Source organism: Biomphalaria glabrata, chromosome 10 (assembly GCF_947242115.1).
Source record: "Biomphalaria glabrata chromosome 10, xgBioGlab47.1, whole genome shotgun sequence".
In the NCBI taxonomy this organism is placed as follows: Eukaryota; Metazoa; Mollusca; class Gastropoda; family Planorbidae; genus Biomphalaria; species Biomphalaria glabrata.
The window spans coordinates 14877618-14901697 of NC_074720.1; the positions used below are offsets into that span (position 1 = coordinate 14877618).

At 37.1% G+C, this 24080-nt stretch overlaps 1 protein-coding gene across 4 annotated transcripts; it reads left to right on the plus strand.

Annotated features, from left to right (window-relative positions):
- Nucleotides 1–3487: 3487 nt before the first annotated feature.
- On the plus strand, nucleotides 3488–22668 carry LOC129928660 (uncharacterized). 4 transcript variants are annotated; one of them, XM_056043855.1, is made up of 3 exons: nucleotides 3488–3984; nucleotides 13453–13692; nucleotides 14363–22668. In XM_056043855.1, the coding sequence occupies exons 2-3, from the start codon at nucleotides 13553–13555 to the stop codon at nucleotides 16662–16664; spliced, it is 2442 nt and encodes an 813-aa protein (XP_055899830.1). In that variant the 5' UTR covers nucleotides 3488–3984; nucleotides 13453–13552; the 3' UTR covers nucleotides 16665–22668. The 4 variants fall into 4 exon arrangements, with proteins under 4 accessions (XP_055899830.1, XP_055899831.1, XP_055899832.1 ...); XM_056043856.1 differs by having other exon boundaries at nucleotides 3488–3889; XM_056043857.1 differs by having other exon boundaries at nucleotides 3491–3639.
- The last annotated feature ends 1412 nt before the right edge of the window (nucleotides 22669–24080 follow it).

A 24080-nucleotide genomic window follows, 5' to 3' on the forward strand; every position in this document is an offset into this window, starting at 1 on the left:
CTAAGGAAGATTTTAATTTTAAACGCCCCTCCGAAATTTACGATACCTCCTCCCCCTCTTTAATATAAGACTTTCCAAACATCAGTCACCAGAATCTATAAGCGTAGCCAAGAGGGGTTTTGTGTTTAAAACCCCCTTACACGGCGTTTAGAGCTAAAAATCACCTCTTCAATATAAAAAAAAGCAAATTACACACTCAAAATTCTATGAGCGTAGCCATAGGGGTTTTGAGTTTCGTTTTGAGACGGGACAGAATCTGGAATGTCTGATCAAGCCAATTCTGGAGCGACAGAGTTTGCCACAGTTCTTGCATGTATATGCATCTGTCCTAGGGCTAGCTGACAGGGCAGCTTTCTTTTTCTTTCTCTTGGCTGACGCAGCTTCGTTTCTTTTGCACTCGGCGAAGTTCGTAGGAGCACGTACAGTCTGTCTCCATGCTGTCCGGTCTTGGGCTATCTCCTCCCTCATACTTTGGTCGATGCCGTGGCTCGTCAATATAAGGATTCCATAATATCTTGTCATTTATTTGAACACCTAGATATTCTGAGTTTTTACAAAGCTTATATCAACTCAATCTTTCTGTCTGTATGGTAAACAAAAGTTTGAACATGTTTTCTCCCTTTTCCCGTTCTCGGATCAAGTTACAACTCTCTATAATCTTGTTCATTAAACCTGGCATGAATTTAAAACAAACAATTAGATAACTAATTTTTGGTGATTAATTATTTTGTTTGATTTCGAAATAGGGGAAATAAATACCACTTAATGAGATATTTGGATTTGTATATATGGATTTAGTCTCCTGATAACGTTTTGACACGTTTTTCCTCCCACTTCCCATTCTCGGATCAAGTTGAAATTTGCATAATTATTTATAGTCGATAACAATACACGAATCAGTAAAAATTAACCAGTTAGTTAACCATTTAGAACGAATAAATTTAGTTTTATATAGCAGAAAGGGAGCTAAGACCTGTAATTTTCAGATAAAGGGCAGTAATTAGCTGTTCTTTCCCTTAGATAAGTTTTGTTTTTTAAAAAGTAATCTTTTTTTTTCTATTGTTTGCTTGTTTGTTTATTTGTTTGTTTGTGTTACATGGCGGTATCTAAGTGCTCTTGCAGATCTACGACTAGATCTACTTCTATTGCACTACTTCCAGAGCTCGGTCTATTCCGGCCGTAGCACGTGGTACTGAAACTTGAGTGTAAACAAGTCAACGGATTTAACCTTCAAGCTAGCAACTCAGTGGCGAGAAGTGTTGGGTGGCTGGGTAGTAGTAGTAGACATTCGAGGCAATAGAGCGTGTACAGGGCCGGCCTTACAAGTTGCGGGGCCTAATTTAACTCTTTCTCTCCTAATTGACGATACCAACGTTGATTTGACCTTATTAAATTAAATTAATGTTCAATTTTATAGACTTAAATATGTTTTATATAAAAAGAGCATGCATTCCCCTTTAATTCTAGACCAAATAAAACATTTTCTAATAACAAACAACAAAGCTATTGAAGCAGGGGAGTGAAATAGTCATGGGTAAAAGGAAGAATTCATTCGAAACTTTAAAAAATAATTACTGAGAGGAAGAGTTAATGATTGCTTGCGAGCAGGGCCGGTCCTAACAATTGCGGCTCCCTATGCAAAACTGATTGCGCGGGACCTAGTCTGGGTGGGAATAAGGATAATAAGTGAAAATTAAGATTTTGTATTAGAAAAAAAAATCGACTTTACTAAGTTCAAAATTGCGATCAAATTAACTTTAGTTTACAAACCTTGCAAACTATGGCATATATATATATGTCAGTGACTATAAAAGTAAATCTAAATAAAGTATTGTAGCTTCCGATTAAGGTGAAAATTTGCTCGATAATTACATTTTATTATATGAAAGCTGACAATGCCTTTTTTTTTATCGCGCGATAGGATTGGCGTTTTCCGCAATGAATGACGCCCACGAATCACAATTTTGTCTATTTTTCAGAAAATTTTTATGAATTTTCAGGAGATTTTAATAAATTCAGGAGATTTCCAGGAATTTTTCGTATCTATTTTGCAATTTAATAATTACACCTAGAATTAGCGGGGGGCCTTTGAAAGCGCGGGGCCCACTGCGACCGCATAGGTTGCAGTGGCCTAAGACAGGCCCTGCTTGTGAGGCCCTTTTCTAAATTTTTTTTGTACATTAATTGTACTATTAATTGATCATTATATCAAAATTTATTATACAACATGCATAGGAAACAACACAAATGCAATAGGCGAGAGTGTATTTAATTAAAGTTGCGTTAATCGTACGATACACCTAAATATGTTAACTCTTTGAAGTCCTACAGCTTTAAAAGCATGTGACTAGAGCCATGACTGATAGTGAGTGATGTGCTAAATGTGTCGCCCAATGTAAAGCAATCTATGAAATCGACCGAAGGCAGCGCCCTGAGCATGTCAGTTTGTAATGGGCTTCCTCGTCCTAAGTTCAGTCACGTGGGTAGAAAGACGTTTTCTAGAGTGGTCCTGTTTAATCTGTAGTACGTGTAGCACTGGCTCTACTTCAAGACCTTGTGTCGTCATTCAGTTCCCATGAAGTGATCTCTCCATCTTTCCGTTTTCCAATTTTTATACGTTTTCATCTAAATTTTAACCCTGGGGCCTAGAGGATGTGAACTTTAGCCCTGTGGTCTAGAGGGTGTGAACTTTAACCCAGGGGTCTAGAGGGTGTGAACTTTAACCCTGGGGTCTAGAGGGTGTGAACTTTAACCCTGGGGTCTAGAGGGTGTGAACTTTAATCCTGGGGCCTAGAGGGTGTGAACTTTAACCCTGGGATATAGAGGATGTGAACTTTAACCCTGGGGTCTAGAGGATGTGAACTTTAACCCTGGGGCCTAGAGGGTGTGAACAATTGAAGAAACGAAAGCATAATAAAACTTTTTTTTTTATGTTAATTATAAACTCAGAGTGATTTTACGTTTGACATGTTTCTAGTTAGTGATTTTGTCGGTTCAAATTTATGGTTTATCTTATCCTCTTATCTTATACATTACAGACGTTACTTCAAAGAAAGTCTGTGCTTTATCCACGTTAAAAGAAAAAGTTTAATGACAATAGTGACGAAAATAAAAAAAAAAAGCTCATCAATAAGTGGTAATTAATTAGTATTGTTTCATATAACAAAGGGGAGTTCAACATTGCAGTATTGAGAGATGGAAGTAATTTTGCGGCTCTTTCCCTGGTAGTCTATCGGCTCTGCATGTAAAAAAAGTAATTTTTTACCTGTTGCTTGTTTGCTCTAGAATGAATGTTTGCAGCAGTCGGCTGGTAAGCAATTTAAAATAAGCGCGTTTTATGTTACCTACAGTAGGTCATGTGACAAGCGCGGAGACGCGATCGCAAAATCTGTGTCAACAGGTTTGGCCTTGGAGTCTTGTCACGTGACACCCCAGCCTTTGTTTTTAAACAACCACCACCCCTTGTAAGAAGTAGCGTCTCTTTTTGTGTGTGTGTGTATGTTCTTTTTAAAATGAAACCAAAACTGCTTCAACCGTTGGCTTTTATGAAGTCGACTGAACAGCCTGCAGATTAAATTGAAGACATTATACAAGTCATTTAAATCTATTTGAATGTTATCTTCTTATTTGGTTGACATGGTGTGCATTGTATTTAGATCTAGACTCTAGAACGATATTGTTATTTAAAATGGGAAGGATGTTTAGTACAATGATGTAGACTTTCAGACTGCTATTGAAGTGAAAGTATAATGATAACATTTGGGAATCATGATTCAATTTCTTTGACAGATAATATTTTGTATTTGGACTTTTATTTTAAGCAGTGGAATTTTACTTCTGTGTTTCCCGTGTCTTGCTAGATGTTTACGAAACCAAGACATTTATAAAAGTAAGAGTATCAGATTGAAACATTCATTAGAATATTCATCCGGATTATAAAGCTTATTCTTTTTCATCTTGTTTATGAACCCAGGCAGTCTAAAGGTAGATCATTTTTGTTTGATTGTTTTTAATCACAAGTAGATCTAATCTACAATTTCAGCATCATTAAACTCAGGAAGATGGCCTAGGTCTCAAGCACTGTCCCCTCCAACAGTGTTTGTGTAAGAACGTAAGGTGTAAGAACAAAAAAAAAACAAAAAAAAAAAAGATCTAGATCTATACAGGGCCGGTTTTAACTATAGGCAACACAAGCTTAGAGCCTCATATTTCAAATAGCTTAGGGCTGTTCAAGTCTAAACACGGCACGATGTTTCTACAATGAACTGTAGCAAGACAAGAATGGCAGACAGACACAAGATGCGATGGAAGGACATCACGGAATGGAATATTGAAAACGTGAATAAGAATATTTGGGTATCTAGAGTATGCAAAAGTGGATTTTTTTTACTGGGTTGTCACCCCTTGGTGCTGGTCGGTCGGATCTGCAACCCTTCCCATCATCTACCCCAATGGACATAATGAATTTGCAATATTCTATATTTTTCTATAAAGTATGAATTTATCTTTTTGATATGTAAGAAAATGAAGATTTGTAAGTAGAAATATGAGGTATAAATATTTTTAATTGCGATATTACACTCAAGAAAAAGTCTATGTGAATAAAGATTGCCTTCTCTAGGTAAAGACATAATTTCTACTGTAGTCTAGGTAAAGACAAAATTTCTAGTCTAGTCTAGGTAAAGACATAATTTCTACTCTAGTCTAGGTAAAGACATAATTTCTACTCTTATCTTATCTTATCTTATATAATACAGACTTTACTTCAAAAAAGAAGATGATTACGTCCTACTGTCATGCATTTAGTCATGCATATTAACCAATGACTTAAATTCAGCCAAGTCACTGGTTTTCCTGGCTAGCTCAGGCAACCCATTCCATGCTCTAATAGCACTAGGGAAGAAGGAGTGTTTGTACAAATTTGTCCTAGCATATGGGACGAGGGATGTGCCTTTATCTTTGTGTCTTTCAGAGTATTTTATTAAATTTTGTTTTTGTATTTGAAGATTATGGTTCAGTGTTTTATGTATAATTGCTACTTTACTTTTGAGCCTTCTGTCCTGAAGGCTTTCTAAATTTAGTGATTTTACTAAAGGTGTTATTCTAGTCAAATGTGAATATTCGTTTGTTATGAATCTCACTGCTCTATTTTGTGTCTGTTCCAGTTTTTTAATGTTTTCTTGAGTTGAGGGGTCCCAAACGGAGGATGCATATTCTATTATTGACCTATCCAAGGTTAAATAACATTTTAGTTTTATGTTCTTATTTGATTTATAGAAATTTCTTTTAATAAATCCTAATGCTTTGTTTGATTTTTTTGTAGTTTCATCAATATGTGGATTCCATGACAGTTTTTCATTTATTATAACACCTAGGTATTTTGCTTTTTTAGTCTGTGTTACTGGTTTGCCATGAATAAGATAAGTGGAATTAATTTGTTTTAGTTTTTTTGTTACTCTTAACAACTGACATTTTTCTGGGTGGAAAGACATGCTCTAATTTGATTCCCATTTCTGTAATTCATCTAATTCTCTTTGTGTCCTGTGTTGTTTTTATTGTTCTATATATTATGCAATCGTCTGCAAATAATCTGACTTTTGTTCCTGAAGTAATGCAATTTGGTAAATCATTTATGTAAATTAAAAATAGTAGTGGACCCAAGTGTGACGAGATGTTAATTAGTTAATATTTGGCTTGTTTATTTATGTCTAGGGGAAATTTTATTAATTTTATCCCGCTCACATTGTGACAGGTGGGGAAATGTGACGTGTGTTTGGCACGTTTTATGTCTAGGGGATGATTATTTTTAAAGCTATCACACCCCCACTTATCAGCATATGAATCGGGAGCAGACACGCAACGAGACAAAGCAATGAAAGATAGATACAAAAGTTAAAATAAAGAATATTTATTTACATAAATATACATATAAGAATAAAAGGGGGGAGGGTTTGCATCTATCTCTGAATATTCTATGTTTAATCATCACTCTTGCACATAATAAGAGAGTATGTCACTTTGTCCTCTGACTTAGCTGGTTGTCCTGTTGATGTCGCAGCTGGCTGTGTCCTGGCTTGAGGTTCTGCAGCTGGAGGTGGCGCTCTAGCGGATAGAGGGACGCCGGCGATATAGTTCTTGTGGAGTCTCAGTCCCAAGTTCTAGTATCTGTAGTGGGCACAGTATGGCGGGTGGCCGGATACCGTGGGCACAAGGTTACTGCGGGCAGAGCTGATCTGCCGTGGGCAGTGTGGGTAACAGGATATGTCCAGTGAGTTGCAGAGGGTTGGCGTAGCTATGACGTCTCGCACAGATCTGACTCTATAGGGACGTCGCGCCTAATAGCTTGACAGGTGGGCTGTCGAATAGGCGGGCAATGCCGATGGCGCCAAGTAGTAGAGTTGAGTAGATCTCAGTAGGCGGTAGATGATGCTCAATAGGAAAGTGCAGTGCTGAATAGCACTAAGCACATAGATAGGCCAGTAGGCAAATAGGCGATAGGTTATTCTTGATAGCAAATACAGTGCTGAATAGCACTAAGCACCTAAATAGGCAATAGGCAGACACCTGAGGGAGGCTGCGGATAAATAAAGACAAGTTAGGACATGTCTCTCATACATCTTATCGATGCCCTCGACTGATGTGCATTCGTCAGATTGGTAAAATTGCTTTAGAGCACAAGGGGGAGGTGATGACAAATGGGATTTGGAAAATAGATGGATGATAGTAGCAATATCAAAATGTACATAAAAGGGGAAATAATAACATAAAATGTACACAGAAGGGGAAATAATAATCTCAAATGAACAACACAGGTGGATAGAGAAAGAAAAGGGGGGGGGGGAGTTGGATTGGGCGGTGGTCAGCGACCCAGATGATTGTTTACATATGACCGTGGGTCGAGAACAATGGAGCGCGCTTGAATGGTGTGTCCGTTCAAGCGGCGCAACTCTCATTAGAGTAAAATGAGTAAAGGGGAGATAATTCAATACAGGGGAGATAACTCATATCTCCTTTCTAAGCGCAGTATTAGTGCGATAGTAAAATTATCAAGGCTGTCAACCGAGATAAAGGAAATAAAATAAGGTGTACAAATATATACACGGTTGCATCAACGATCAATTGAGCAACGTAGCAATAGATTAATGCAATACTAAAATACATACATAGCGCATGTTTATGTTTTCTACTTACGCCAGTGAGAAATACACAATGCACTAATTAAATATAAATGAACTAGGCAAAATACACATGATAAAATCCAATGGAAATATACACAGAGTAATTAAGATGGAACTTGTGATTAAGTTCGGCTTACCACCAGGTATTCCTCTAGGAGTGAGAAAAAATGATATAGTCCAGACTCGATCGACAGCGATAGAGGAGTGAAAGGGTCTGGCTTGATTTGAATCTACTTATATATGCCTGGGAAATGTGGGCGGACACAGGAAACGTCCTAGGCTAAGAATTAGCTTACACGCGGGTGAAGTCCGACAAGCGTCACACCTTGGAGTACCACGCGGTGTATTGACCCGTGTAATCTCTTAGATCAAAGAGAGACGTGGGGGGAAGAGTGACCTACATTCCACCCAAGGGGGGGGGGTCAATCGCGGCGGACATCCGCGGATAAGACTAAAGAGAACGTGTCTATCTTTGCCCCGGTCAAGGGCAGATAAATGAAAGGACTGGCCTAATTTTCTCCAAGGTGGTGGACTAAGTCTAGCCTGGTAGAGAGGAAAGGTGGGGCGGGTGAAGAAATTGGAGGTAGGATGGGGAAATAATTAAAATAAAATAAATAAATAAGGAAAAATAATAATTAATGCTGTGATAATTTAGAGTGACTCTGACAGCGAGTTTTTGACTTGTCACACACATATAAGATTTTGTACAGGCACACCGCAACTAACAGTAAGAACAGACCAATATTATAAGTTCATAAATAAAAATAATTTAATGAATGAAAGTTTACAAAGGAAAGTGATCAAATAAAATTATAATTAAGAAATGAAATGAAGGTGCTAATATCTAAAATAACTGCTCATCATAGATTGCTAATTATTGAGTGATTGGAGGAGAAGAGTGTTCCTATGTCTGCTACTTATTTTTCTTAGCTGCTAGCTCCTGGGTCGTCTTCTGGCGGTCGTAGGACTGGCACTCAGAAGGATGAGTCATCCGGCTCTGTCTTAGGACGTCGGCTCGGGATATTCTCTATGCTGTAGGCAAGCTGGCTCTAGGGTGAGGCCGCTGCCTGTTTAGCAATAGAGATGGTTGGTGCTGCAGACTAAGCTGTAGTGGGACGATCTCTCAGCTGTGATCTCTAGCTCGTAGAGAGCCGTGCTAACTCAACACCAGTTTATCTTCTGCTGCGAAGGTTGCTCTAATCTGTCGGCATTAGGCAATAACTATTGGTCAGTGGACAGTTTGGGCCGGGTACTGGGCAGATGATACTGGGCAGTATAGGGCACTGTGGACACTGGGCAATATGTTAGGGCCAAGGACAGTAGGCAATGCCTTCTTGCTAACAGGTATGTAATTGGGGGGGGGGTGTATCTGGTGTGGTCTGCCTCGGTTACAGCTTTCTATGGAGATCTGGTAGTTGTAGCAATCGTGTGTAGTAACCAGGGGTAGCAATCAGGGGTAGCAACCAGGGGTAGCAACCAGGGGTAGCAACCAGGCTGGGGATAAGACAGACAATTAGGAACCTCCTAAAGGCATTGAGCAGGGATTCCCATATGCCTTGCAATCAATCAGATGTAGGCATTGGTATCAATCCCAATAGGCATTTAAGACAATTAAGTATAAAATCTTAAAGCATGCATATAACTCAATAACAAACAAAATTCAAGTAAGATAACCACAATAAACGTGTTATCATACAATGTAGGATGATACTTGCCAAGATTCATCTATTAAATGAGATGACTTCGATAAGTAATCAGTTATAGTAAAATGGTGAATGAGCATATTATATACTAAAGGATAAGATGAAAATAAAATAATATTAGGGATAGGGCTGCAGTAATAAGGGTTTGATATAGTTAATCAAAATTACATTCATCCAAGGAACTATAAGTTCACAAGGGAGGGAGACATAATAACATGTATGAGGGATATACAACAGAAATGTGAAATGACTAATTTCACATGGGCTCTGTAAGTTTAGAGCACTGCGATCTAAGTTCTTAGACAGTACTTAGATTCACTAAAGGGTATTGTTCACATCAATCACTAAAATACAGGAATGGATGAAACATAACAAATTAAATATAATAACTATAGTTTCAAATGTAGACAACCATAGCGGCATTAATAATACTATATGAAGATATAGTATCGACATAAAATAGTACAATGTATATACATAATAAAGTCATAATGTAATGACGGGGAACGTGGTTGTGTACTAATGTGTACTCACACATTCCTATAAGATAAAATGAGTATAGCAAAATGTTTACACTTACCCGTTTGTCCCTAATGAAACCTCACAACTAAACTACCTAACAGAGGAGACTGTATGAATCCTAGCGGGCCTAACTTAGAATGTTTGGGTCTCTCTCTATATATAGATGGGACTTTTCGTTTAACGGGTGGGGAAGAAAGCTAGCTGAGTTTCTCACATGTATCCATGTATCGATGTACCGGAGATGTCAGGCGTCAGGTCAGATTTATGGTCAATATTCGTTGCCTACCGTGAGAGTAAAGTCTTAAGCGAATATGTATCTGTCCAGCCCGAGTGCAATGCTATTCTTAGAGCGATGCGTATCCTGCCGGGGGGGGGGGGGGAGGGGGGGATAGGTGTGAAAAGTTATTAGGCCGCGGAGCGACTTGTTGTGTGCTGGTCACCTGTCCAGCGGTCAATAATTAAAAGTTAGCCCTGGAGAGGCTAGTTAATGTTTTACGTCGAGATTCGTCCCGTGAGAAACGTGCGAGGGGGGATAAATCCTACAATAAATTAGTTATGGGTGGACAAGAAAATAATTGTTTAAGTTAAAAATTAAGTTTCTCACGGTTTGCTGGGAAAAACTAAAATGAACTTATGTATGCAAGTTTCGTATCGTCACACCAAGACTGTTCCTTGAGGTACACCTGAGTTTACTGTTATCGGTGTTGATTTAGAGCCATTTATTATTACAGTTTGTTCTCTCCCTATCAGAAAATCTTTAATCCACTGATGCAGTGAACCATTAATGCCGAAATATTTTAATTTTTTAAGCAAACTTTGGTGGTGGACTTTGTCAAAGCCTTAGAAAAATCTAGTAAGATAGCATCTATTTGTTCACTATTATCTAAACCTTTTGAAAAATCAAAATCATCAATTAGTCCTATTAGTTGTGTTTCACATGATCTATATTTCCTAAAGCCATGTTGGTATGGTGTGAGGACATTATGTTTGTCTAAGTGGTTTATGATGTTGCTACATATTATGTGTTCTAGTCTAAGTAAAGACATTATTTCTACTCTAGTCTACAAGGAGCCTAATTACAAACTGACCTATTTTTGTCACGTCTCTACTTTTCCAAGAAAACAAAGTGCCTTGAACTTATCGTGCGTTATCTTGGAAAAACAAAACCAAAGTTATGGATACCATTATTTGAATTTTCTGATTCAACCAGTGGAGTTCTAGAGTAATAAATGTCAAAAAAAAAAATAAAATGAATAAACAAAAAGATAAATAATTATATAAAGTTAAAAAAATATAAATAATAGAAAAACAGTTTTAAAGGTCTAATACTTTTTTTTTGGCAATGCAGGCATTTAACTACTTTAATGTACCCTTACACAATTTCATTCAAGATATTCCTTAATAACGCATTATATTTTTTTTGTTATACATACAAACTTTGCCATATTTAACAAAGAAGAAAAACTTGAGTATAATTTTAAAAACGTTTGACATTTTCAAGAAAAACCCCAAAACATTTGATTTTATAACACTTTTATACACATCTCAAATTTATAATCAGAAATACTAAAAAATACAAAAATAAAATCGGCCTGTATGTCAGTTGGGTAAAACATATTTCCTAATGGGAACTAATACTCCATACCCCCATTTCATATTTACTTCCCATGTCTAGCTACAAAAAAAAATGATTTAAAGTCACTAAAAGAGAGAGAAAGAGAGATAGAAATGACTTATGATGTATTTCATAATGTAATGATTATTTCCCTTGTTTCTATATGCATCTAATTTTAAGTTGAATCTGTGCCTTTTTATAAATGGTGGTGTAGGGAGATTTAGCCCCCTTCATAGGTCGCCGCTTAAAAGTTTGAAGACAACAATAGATGATTATAAAATCTTTTATAAACGATTCGCTGGCAGAGTGGCTAAGGTGTTGGCTTGAGGAGACTGAGAATACCTTAGCCCTCGAGGTCGAAATTCGGACGTTCTTTAAAAACCAGACTGTTACTGGCTTCTACTGGCTGCTACTGGCTTCTACTGGCTGCTACTGGCTTCTACTGGCTTATTCTTTTCCAACATAGCGTATTGAGAAATCTAAAAGCATGGAATAACGCTAAACAAATACCAATTGGTAAAGATATTTGTAATTGCGCAGATTTATTATTGTTGGTCTAGATCTATTACTAATTTAAATACAAGACTGATACAAACTAATTGATACAACTACACTTAATATAGGCTTTGTTTTTTTTTAAAAAGTATTCTTTATATTTTTCGTGTTTGTCTTCTGTCCTGATTGCTTCAACTTATGGTCATAACATGTGACCTATTCGTCTGTTAGAAGTCTCAAGGATCTAGTTTGTGTCTGTTCTAGTCTCTTTATGTTTTCTCGACTAGAATATTCTCTGGTAGGCTTGAGTCTGAAGATCATGTAGTTGGGAATCCCTGACTGAATCACCATTTCCGGACGTCAAGATGTGTTAATAAACAAAGTATTTTGAATCCACACCATGAATAATATTCTGACCATCATCTCCGATGGTGTATATCACCAGATTTAGGGAGACTATTTGTCTAGTGTGTCTTTGTAGTGTAAGATCAAGGTACTTTTTTTTGGTAGTTGAATAATATTTAGTTTATCTTTGATGCTTGAAATGACTATTGATGTGTAGTTGTCGTTGAAGTGATAGAGTCCAATTCTAGAGCGCGCCGTATTTTATTGATATTTCCTTGCTACATTGTTTTTCTTTCCACAAGGATTCATTGTGCGTGTGTGCACATCGTTCCCCCCCCCCCCATTTTCTGACATTGAGGCACTGCTTTGTGTTGTTGACTGAACTAAAACGGCACATCAGTTTTCATTGTGAGAAACAAAGTGAACCGTAGTTGAATAAACACACACAAGTCACGTGATAGCTACCACTCTTACCGCAGACCACCAAATTGGCTTCACTTATCTCCCTTAGTCAGTTAGACCGAGACTATTCGTTATTGTAGGACTGAACAGTGACCTGCAACGTCACAACCTGTGGGCTGTTTAGACCAATAGCTCGTTGCCACGTCACCAGTGTTTAGGCTTTCTTAATGAATGGTCTCGGTTAGACCAATGGGGCAACACACATGATGTGTTCACCGTCTTTCTCCCTTCCTCTCTGTCCTTCCCCTTAACAAAAGTCTCTTTCAATTATAAATTAAAGCATATATATAGCATTGCTTTCATGCTTATAACATGCTCAGAGCGCTATGGTCCAATCTCATTTGTGGACCAGTTGGGGAGAAGGTTTTTCGTGCTGCCTTTAGGCACTCAACTCTGCTCGAGTCGGGTGTCGAGCCTCGAGCCCCCTTCATAGGTAGCCATGACAAGCCAAGTTCAAGCGTATTTAGTCTCTCGACCTCGCATCCATTGTTTGATGTTGTCTTCCTATCGCTTTCTTTGTCTGCTTCTTTTTTTTCTATTTCCTGGTTCTCCGTTCCCTACTTTCCCCGAGGACCTCGTGGCATGGACATACAAATAACATGAGGACCTCGTGACATGGACATACAAATAACATGAGGACCTCGTGACATGGACATACAAATAACACGAGGACCTCGTGACATGGACATACAAATAACACGAGGACCTCGTGACATGGACATACAAATAACACGAGGACCTCGTGACATGGACATACAAATAACATGAGGACCTCGTGACATGGACATACAAATAACACGAGGACCTCGTGACATGGACATACAAATAACATGAGGACCTCGTGACATGGACATACAAATAACACGAGGACCTCGTGGCATGGACATACAAATAACACGAGGACCTCGTGACATGGACATACAAATAACACGAGGACCTCGTGACATGGACATACAAATAACATGAGGACCTCGTGACATGGACATACAAATAACATCAATATATATATATATAAATTTAACTCAAAAACAAAAATATCGTCTAGATATTGCTTTATTTCAAATTAGAGGCTGGAAGTATTGATATTTGTTTTACGTACTTAATGTACAAAGTAAATTTTGTCTCACGACAGGACACGACAAAAGAGTTGGACCCAGCAATGCTACCAAAGACTAGCTTCATGGGCTTGTTGAAAAGACTTTCTGTACAAAAGGATTGATAGAAACCAAAGGATGAAGCTCGTGTTATTTGATAACCTCATTCTCTGCTGGATGTTGATGACTTCATCGTTGGGGACGGTCTACAAGGTCTGTGAACATGTGGCTGTAGAAGATGAACCGTACACAGTCAGCTGCCCTATCACCAGCAAAAAGTACGTATGGGATACCTGGGATACATGTGCATAGTCGGCTGCATCAACCAATCGCCTAAACTCTTATCATCGTCACCTAGAAAAAACACACACTCACTTACATACACTCTTCATATCACTGCCCCGTCACCAGCAAGAAGTAAATATGGGATACATGTACATGTCAATGGCGGATCCAGAAATTTCAGAGATATTTTGTATGTGTGGGAGTGGGATACTAAGCATTGCACTCTCTTTGGTTATAGAGGTCATTATTACTTCTCTTGCCAAGCATAAAATTATTTTAATAATTATACATTGACTTGCTTGAAACTCTTATTAATAGGTATGTAAGTTACATATTTTCAGTTGCCCTTTTTTTCAATTAGCATTTGAAGAAGATTTTGTTTTGTTTTTGAACCCAAACATAGATGAAGGGAACAATCTTGTGACCAGAACACATGGTTGACCACATGGAGTAAGCATAAGAAAGCTAGACCTTGGTCTTTAAACAAAATATCAGCTTTCTTCTAAATTAGTTTTACTATTTACATTTTACCTGTCGTAACAACTGACAAACTCTACAACCCATTCTTTCCATAGCTCTTTTGTTTAGTAACTATTTAGTTTTAAAACTAAAAACTTTCACAAAAATGAAGACTTATTTTTCGTTAACGTTTTTTTTTCCTAGGGGAAAATTTGTCTGGCGTATAGTTCCAGTATCTAAACAAAGTAACGGTATAAAGAAAATTCCCGACATAGAAGAATGTAGGCCTTCACGTCCCGGGCCTGAGTGTTATGGTCCTTACATCTCCAGGCTGAATGAAACACATATCAGCCTCACACTACGCAACGTGACGGCCGTAGAACGTGACACCATTCTCAAGTGTACGAACTACGTGAACATCGAACCAGTCATACGGGAAATATGTTCCTGCCAGCTTCTTGTTCACGCCAAACCACGAACCCCCATTCTATGTCGAATCAACCAGACGAATCGTTCGAGTTTTAGACTCAAATGCTTGGCCAGAAAATTGTTCCCCAGGATGGAATGCAAGATTCACCAGGAGACCGATAGCGCTGAAACCCCGATAGCGCCAAGTGACATCACATACGAGAATCAAACGTTCGCTAGCAGCAATGCAGATTACATAAACGCATCGTGTGCAGCCGAATTCACTCATTTAAAACTCGGCAACTACTCCGTCGTGGTCAGCGTAATCTCGAGCGGACAGCTCGGATCGAGTTTCACTACTGAAGTCCACCGTCAGAGTTTCAGTCTCACTAGCCCACGTCCTTACATCACTCTCAAAAGCAGCTGTCGAGAGAGAGACAAAAGTACTCTGATCTTGTATCTACAATGTGAGGCAGAACACTTCAGCCAAATACCGGAAGTGATGTGGTTCTGGAACGCCACACAAATGCAAAGTACTAAGAAAAGCAATGAAACCGACTATCGTGAAGGAACGTATCAATTGTTTGCAAGCCACATGTTCCAACATCACCCCATTGACCAAGGCACTGAGATAAACTGCACCGTGAGAAGTTCAGCCGAGACTCTGAGTGCTACTTTCATTATTCCTAAATACCCGAGTGTCCCGCCGGAATTCATTAACTCCACTAGTGCTGGAGAACTTTTTCTAGACGAGGGCAAGACAGAAATCACTTGTCGCATCCCAGGGGAAGCTTTAGGTTTCGTCAAGCTAAACATAAGTTGTTTTGTGAATGGGTCAAAGGTTACTCAGCATGTGTCTCCTGGGAGTGTAGGCTCACTGAAAATGAAAATCACACACAGCCTTGACCTTGCCATCTGCCGTTGTTCAGCTATTCATAGCGTCTTCTGCTACACTAAGGTCGCGGAGGTCACCTTAAGAGTACAGAGAAATTTCACAACAGACACTCCATTTGAGATCACTTCAAATTCTCAATCAGTGGAAGGCATTAAATACGATGTGGCGTACATAGCATTGGCCACTTCATTCATCATACTTTTAATTTTTATCATTGGGATCATTCTCCATTCCCTCTGTAAGCGGCTTCAAGACAAAGACGTTTTCCGGCGCAGAAATAACGACGAGGATCGCCATTACGCCAACGAGGACCACATTTATAGTGAACCAGAAGAGAACGCCCTCACCACGCGCTGTAACTCTCACGAGACGGAAGCTCTCGTGCGAGAAAATCAGGGAACATGTAGAGGCGTTACCATAGATTCCCATGGGTATTTGAAGCCACACAACCCCCATAGCAGATTACTTTTGCCGGATGTCATTTCTGATTCTGAACTAATCCTTCAAGAATGTAATTTAACGCGAAGGGCTTCTGACACCCCTGAATCTTCCGGATCCTGGGTCACAGACACAAGTGAAGATATTTCTATCACGTGCGTCAATTCAGTGAATCAGCCTGAGAGCAATCATATCCAACATTTGTCAATAAAACCTGCCCCGAATGACCTGCTAGACCTCGCCAGTGTTACTTCTCTTTCTTCTAGACTCTCTTTCTCTCACAATGACAATATGATGCCAAAGCTTGCTCCCAAAGACTTTTACATCACACCTATATCCACCTCAACGCCCAGCTTGAAGACACATATTTCATCTGATCAAAAACGTATCAAACCTAGGCCATCATCTAACCAAACGCAACTAACACACTGTACCAATGGTTCCAAAAGTTCAAAGTCTCTGAATTACCGGAAGCGGAAAAAGCCGAAATTATCTTCGACCTGTTTCACTCAGCGAGAGTCCGAACTCAATTTTCACAGTGACTCTTTGAAAGACTTACAAAATGGTCAGCAACATGGAGATAAATGTGAACAACAATATTTCAACTTCTTACCGAAACCCCACAAGAGTTCCAGTACATCCACGAATTTCCCAAACGAATCAGATTATTTGGAACTCCATCCGTTAAAAATGAGGCAGCTAGACAGTCTCAGCACTCAGACAAATAAACTTATCTTTACACTCGGAGACTCCACGGTGCAGTAATTTAAAAAACAAACTAAGACTTCAGTTTCTTTATGATAATAAATTTCCATTTTCATGTTTATCAAGAGAAAACACAACTTGAGTTCATACTTAAAAGACATAGTCATACTTTGTGACTCACAAGATATTCTCTAGATTTTTTCATGTATAAATTACTGATTTTTAATCAAATATTTTCTCAACAGCCACTTTGTAAACACGATGTAGCCACTAACTTCAGATTCATTTCATTTCATAGAGTGCTGACGAAAGACTAAGAAAAAAACGTCTATTCCAACGCAAGTGTACACTAAATGATTCGCATGCACTCGTCAAGCAATTTTGGTTCATCTCCTGGACGTAGACAAAATTAATGCAAGCCTGGTCAATGGCTGCAGTCGGAAAAATGTTTCAGGGTCACTTCCTGATTTTCTCCCCAGGATTAACTCAGGAAGCCCCTAAGCACCTCTCACATTTGGGTACAGCATCAAGGTAGTAGAAGCTTGGAGAGTGTTTCTTTCTTCAACAAAGTAACATACCATGAAACTGCGTATACAATTTAAAGTTTAGCTAAAATAATGTTTCTCCTGAAATATTTTGTCGTTTTACCTGGTATTCATTCAGTGGACATCGTTGCCTCGATGGAGGAGCACAATATGTGTTTTATGTTACAACAGAACTATTGGATCAATTCTTCGGACAATCAACTACATTACTCTAGCAAAGTAAAACAAACTAGTTTGTGGCTTACTGTGAAGACAATCTCAATCATACTTTAAATCCCCCATTATGTAGATACTCATAAATGGGAGCTAATTTAAATAGCTAGATGTGTGTTTTTTTTCAGTGTACATAATATGCATATATTGATAATCTATGTATTTTAAAAAACTAATATTAATTTTGGTGCAGTTTTTAGCACTACAGACTTACATTTCTAAGCTTCTTCACTTGATAAGTGATCTTTCAATACACGCCCTTCCTAGTGTTCATTCTATCTGTTTGAAAATCTCTCCTTTAACTATAGTCTTACATCTCTTTCTTTAACTTCCATTATATCGCTCTCACATTTATCCTTATCTCTTTCTCTTCTTTTCTGTCCTGTATTTATATCTTTTAAAATGTAAACAAAGAGCAGATAACACCGATGAACTTGATATGAATATCCCAAAGGAAAATTGCATGAACGAAGCGAAACGAAGAATTTTGAAAGCAAACCTGAAGGAAAGCAAACCTGAAGGAAAGCAATACCTGAAGGAAAGCAAACCTGAAGGAAAGCAAACCTGAAGGAAAGCAAACCTGAAGGAAAGCAATGCCTCTTAGTTGGCAGTAGTTCGTACTGAATGTTACGTGCGCATGTGGAATGGGGCTTCTACGTGTTCCACTACAAAGATAGTCTTGACCATAGACATAAATAAATATAGACTGGCCGATTAAAGAGTTTTATGACACGAAAATTTGTGACTTGCAATTTTGTGTACTTTATTATACAGCATTTATGAGCAGTATAAAAGTTAATTATTCATATCTATTTCAGCCACACACCTATATATATATATTGTAAATAAGGAGGCAGTGTAGTTTTGTTTAATCTCTAAGAATGAAGATCATGCAATTTTTCATAATTCGGAAATCCGAATACAATAGTAATACATGTTTTCAAGTTACATGAAGTTACTTCCTTCGACCAGTCTATATTTATTTATCTCTATGCATAGATTAAATCTAGACTGGAAACCGGAAATAAATTCTTATTCTCGACTGATCGATTCACAGACCTATATATATATAGATTTTTATGTACGTAAACTCTTTTTTCAGACTCTAAGGGGAGTCGCCCCAATCAATCTTTTCTGTCTTAGAAAAGTAATGATCTTTAGTTGTCAAAGTTTAGAAATAATGCAAAATCATTTCTCGGATATTCACGCAAATGTATGAAACAAAGCCATTTCCTGTTTGAGATAATGTTTCAAAAATTTTAAATCGAAATAATTCAAGTTGATTTTAATCATCCTATGTACATTTAAATATATTGATTACCTAGGTCTTTCTAGATTATGTATCTAAAGTCCACAAAAATAATAATTATGAGACGAGAGTATTTGTACTTTTGATGTTCAATTACTAGATCTAGTTCTTAAAATTAAATTATATGTTACATAGGTTAAGGTTGAAAACAAAGAACTTTACTTCTTTTAACTATTTTATAAAACAACGCCTTGATCCAACTTTCTAAAAAAAATTCACGTAGTGTCCAATCTAGATATACTATTTATAAGTCTATGGGACGAGCATTTTAGTCATGTGAACGCGGATAGTATTAACATTTTTTTGTCGTTGAACCAGGATGATAAAGTTCTCATCATCTACAACTTGTACTTGTCTTGGTGTGTGTTTGAAGAGTCTCACCTGCTCCTACAACTCTAGTGCAGCGTTTCTCAAACTTGTGGGAGGGGGGCACGAGATTTGTATCAAAATTGGAGGAAGGGGGATGCGGAGCCAGTCAATTTCTTGTTGAAGGGGCAAGATTTAAAAAAAAAAGAAATTATATTTTCATTCTAGTTATCATTCCATGTTTGAATGTTAACAAATTTTTTAAAGATTTTATCAACAAAGTTCAACAGATGGAAGATTTCCAACGTTGTTTCATCTTCTATATTATTATTATATCACCGTTTTCCAGGAGACTTCTATAATAATTCGACTCAAAAGTTCTTGAATAAGGCATTTCGACTACATTAGTCTAGCAAAGTAAAACAAACTAGCTTGGCATTTCGAAATGACTCAGTTAACGGTCTAAAATCTCCCGACTATTGTACATCGTTATGTTGACAACTTTTGTGTAACAAAACAAAAAAATTAAAAATGTTCGGAGCAGGATGTCTTACTGAGCCAGAAGATCATCTTATGACATTCAAGCCCATCACGGACGTAAGAGCGCTCTATGGAACTCCATTGTTCTCATATGTTTGTAATACTAGGGGGGGCCAGTGCAGTCTCCTACTTTATTAGACACACTTTGATCTGTGAGCTCAGAACTCAAGAACTCTAGTTACTACGTAATCATTTGTTCAGCAGTTTTCTTCTTTTTGTTTCATTGTTTCTATACACTACACTTCAAACTCGGTACATTTTAATCATCACCAAACAGAAGATGTTATAACGGTAGGGCTCTTGTAATGCGGCAACTATCTGTGTGCCATTCTGTCTTCAAGTTTCACTTTTTATTCCTACATAGTCAATAAAGTTTTTATGAATTTAATGACTTTTAATTTTAACATTTAGAATGGCATTTTATCAGTTGTTAAACAAATTTTGGTGCTTTTTTTTGCGTCTGTCTATTACATTTGAGCCTGTACAAGCTTCTAGCTTAGAATTTCTTTGTTTTTAGCTTTATAACAAACAGTCAACAAGTTTTTAGCTTTATAACAAACAGTCAACAAGTTTTTAGCTTTATAACAAACAGTCAACAAGTTTTTAGCTTTATAACAAACAGTCAACAAGTTTTTAGCTTTATAACAAACAGTCAACAAGTTTTTAGCTTTATAACAAACAGTCATCCACTCTCCAACTTTAAGTATTTATCTTTTTAGCTCCCATATCTAACTTAGGTCTTAAATAATATTTAGCTTTTGAAATATGTGGACATTAAGCTGTCTAAGACAAACAGAGCACTTTTTGAAGATGTATCATCTAAACTGTAGTGCACGTTTTGAAGTGTTTGAATCTAAGTTGTTAACACTAAGATCTTGGGTTTTCTAGGATCTAATTACTAAGAAGCCGGTTTTATAATATAACGCGCTGTTATAATAGGTGCATGCCAATTAAATAAAACTCAACAATTTTAATTAGGTAAAGCAAGTTAACAATTAGAGCCAGAAAATACTCCTATTTTTCCTCCGTCAAAGAAAATAATCGTTTTTATTGAAATCATTTCCTACAGCCAAATGTAAATTGTTTATTTTTTATTTTTTTTTTGTTATTAAAAAATGATGATCATGATTTTGTTAATGTTTACCAGCAATTGTTTGAAAAATGCACAAAATATGTTTCTGCTTGTTTGATTCCGTCCTCCATTTATTTGGTCAAAAATAGCTGCCACTAGATATTGAAGTATCCTGGCTAGATTCAAGCACATCTCTGCAATTCGTAAATATACCGCACTATTTTTTGTGTCGCACTCATAAACATATGTAAATATTTGTCTATGGTCGCACTATTTTGATATGAAATTCTGCCACAGACCTATATATATTGTATATATATATAGGTCTATAAATTCTGCATTATTTTGTAGTTCGCAATTTTACAAACAATTAATTTTGCATTTGTATACATTTCAAGTAACATTGTTATCTTTTTTTCTTCATAAAATGATACAATTAGACGCATTCAATTTCATCTATTATATACGCAAGTTTCGTGATATATATTAACTTATAAGTATTTAGAATTTAAAATTTAAATCAATTATTAAACACATTTTGCTGTTTTTTTTTCATCTTTCAAACACCTTAGAGTCTCTACTGGCTTAGCATTTCAAAGAACTTCTATTGAATGAGCTTTATAACGAATAATACTTGTATGATTTACATGTTCCGTATGTTCTTTCAGAACTGAAGATTATTACATCATAGCCAAAGCCTCCAGCGGGATGGAGGCGGGCAGGGTTCGAACCCTGACCATCGAGACGACACTGCAGAGTACACATCACACTTCCAGGCATCTATAAGTCTATAAGACCTGTGTGTCAAATTGTATCTATTTATTTTTATTAGTTTGTAGATCTAGATTTTAAAAAAATTTTTTTTTTACATGTTTCTAATGTTCCTTCCGAGTGCAAAAGAAACGAAGCTGAATCAACCAAGAGAAAGAAAAAGAAAATTGCCCTGTCAGTTAGTCCTAGGACAGATGCATATACATGTACGAACTGTGGCAAACTCTGCCGCTTCAGAATTGGCTTGATCAGACACTCCAGAGTCTGTCCCGTCTCAAGACGAAACCAAAACCGATGAATCATCTGGGCGCATCCTTTGTCTTCCGAGACAGAAGGAGCCATAGAATTTTCCTTCAGAGTTGAATTTAATCTACATACTAGCCCAAACCTCACCGCAGGATGACGGGGGATGGCAGCGGACAGGATATGAACCCGGGACCATCAAGACAAGTCCAGCGCGCATGCCGCACGACCAGGCAGCCAGCTTAAAAACTGTTCAGCTAATGAAATTTTGAAGATGTATCTTTTATGTATAGCACATTTTTAGCTATTGTGTCTAGCACATTTTTAGCTATTGTGTCTAGCACATTATTAGCCTTTGATTTGTTTGAAAGTATAGTAAGCAGTTAGCTTATCAACTGTAAACTTCAGTTGTTTACCTAATGACCAGGGCCGGAGTTTGACTTGATAAGGCCGTAACCTATTTGAGATAAGGGAGTCGTAATTGACATAACGCAATCTTTCCTTTCTATTCCAAAATATAGAAAAAAGCCCTGAAACTATTTATAAGGGGGGGGGGGGCTCTAAGCAAGTGGGGCCCTAAGCTAAAGCTTAAGTTGTCTTTAGCTAAATTCAGCACTGACAAGGTTCATGTATTTTGTAAAATAAAACAAACTTCAGGATCTACATTGTTATGAATTCGTGGTAAAGACTGTCTTAGAACAGCTTTTATAATAGAATGCGCTTATTGTAGTGAGTGCAGACCACTAGAGCATGCCCTTATAAATAAACATCAACACTTAAAACCAAGAAACAAAGACAACAATGGATGGAAGAAGGAACTGTTCTTTGTTCTGTTCTTTGTTCCACGGTAAAGAAAAAATTGTTTTGTGGAAATTATTCTCTAGAGCCAAGCGTACTTTTTTTTTTTTTTAATAAATTTATGATCATGTTAACAGGAAAGCTTTTGTCATATCACATTTTGTGTATTGTATCTCAAGGCAGCAAATAAAATTGATGTTAAAACATGTTTAAGACATCCACCTGTCTTCTGTTCGTCAAAATAAAAATTATAATTCATTATTTCAATTTACTTTACTGTTTCTTTTTTTATATTTATTCGTTTCGTCATGAAGGCTTGGTGTTGCAGATTATTGTTTTTAGTTTTAGAATTTGAATTTCAGAGCAAAGTAAAACAAAGCACAACCTCTTCTACAGGGCCAGCCTTACAAATTGCGCGGCCCAATTTAATGGATGCTTGCGAGGACCCTCTTCTAATTTTTTGTTTACATTAACACTTATTACTATTAATTAGATAATTATGCATGCATAGGAGTAATCGGCCATCTTGGCGTAATAGCGGACCTGATCGTCAAATGAAAGCAAAAGATTTTTCTATTATGGTAGACAACAATTATGTTTGAATTTTGAAATTCAATATTTTTTTTTTTATCTTTAACTAGCCGGGACTTTTTTTTTTATATTTCTAATGTAGTGGATAGGATGAAGATCTATGTCAAATTTGGCTAATGTTCCTTTTACGTATTTTTCTTTCGCCACGAAACTCAATGTAGATTGCGAAAATAGGTTTACCCGTTAAGCTAATACATATAGATCAAATATTACATACAGTAAAAACGGGTTTACCCGATTAAAATACAAATTCATTCTTTGATTGAGATAAATTTAACAATTGTTTTTTTTTATTTTTCGGCCCCCCCCCCCCCACTACGGTATCCACAATGGTCTGAGGGAACACTTATGTCAAGTTTTATCAAGATTGGTCAAACGGGTTTGATTTCTATGCGGGACATACATACACTGAAGTGCACATCTTACTTTCTGCTTAATATATATTAGATAGTATCTCGTGTTTTTAACTCTCTTTGTTTGGTTTTTAGCAATTGCTAATAATTTAATGTAAATCACATGCCAACTGAAATCCCCTCCACCATTTTTTTTCTCCGCAAAACAGTTATCTTGTGCTCCAATGTCAAGGTCATTCTTCAAGTGTGACGCATTTCAACACCAAGATTTATAAGAGGAGGCCTGCGTGTGTAGACGTAAGAGGTCAAGGTCAAGCCTTGGTTCACTTAGAAGTGAATACTTTAACCCAGTATTTTAATTGTGCAGCCCGAAAACAAATTACGTAGAGATCTTCTGCTGCTGAAAGAAATTAGTTTCAGAGTTGAAAGAATTTTAGTATAGAATTCACACAATTTGTATACAAATGTATTACTTATGTTAATAATATATACTAATTATTTATATCTCAACCTATTTTTTTATTATTTCGCCCCCTCCTCTAGTATGTTGACCGATTTGGTGGGGTCGGGAGGGGACAATGGTATCAATCCCGCCCCCCTCCATACACTTTCGAGTGGGGGGGGGCGGTCCAATTTATTTGTAGAAATCACAGCTTGCTAACAGAATCAATTAAATATCTATATGATTAAAACTTGTTATTGATATTTTAACCGATCTGTATATTATGTCGTTCC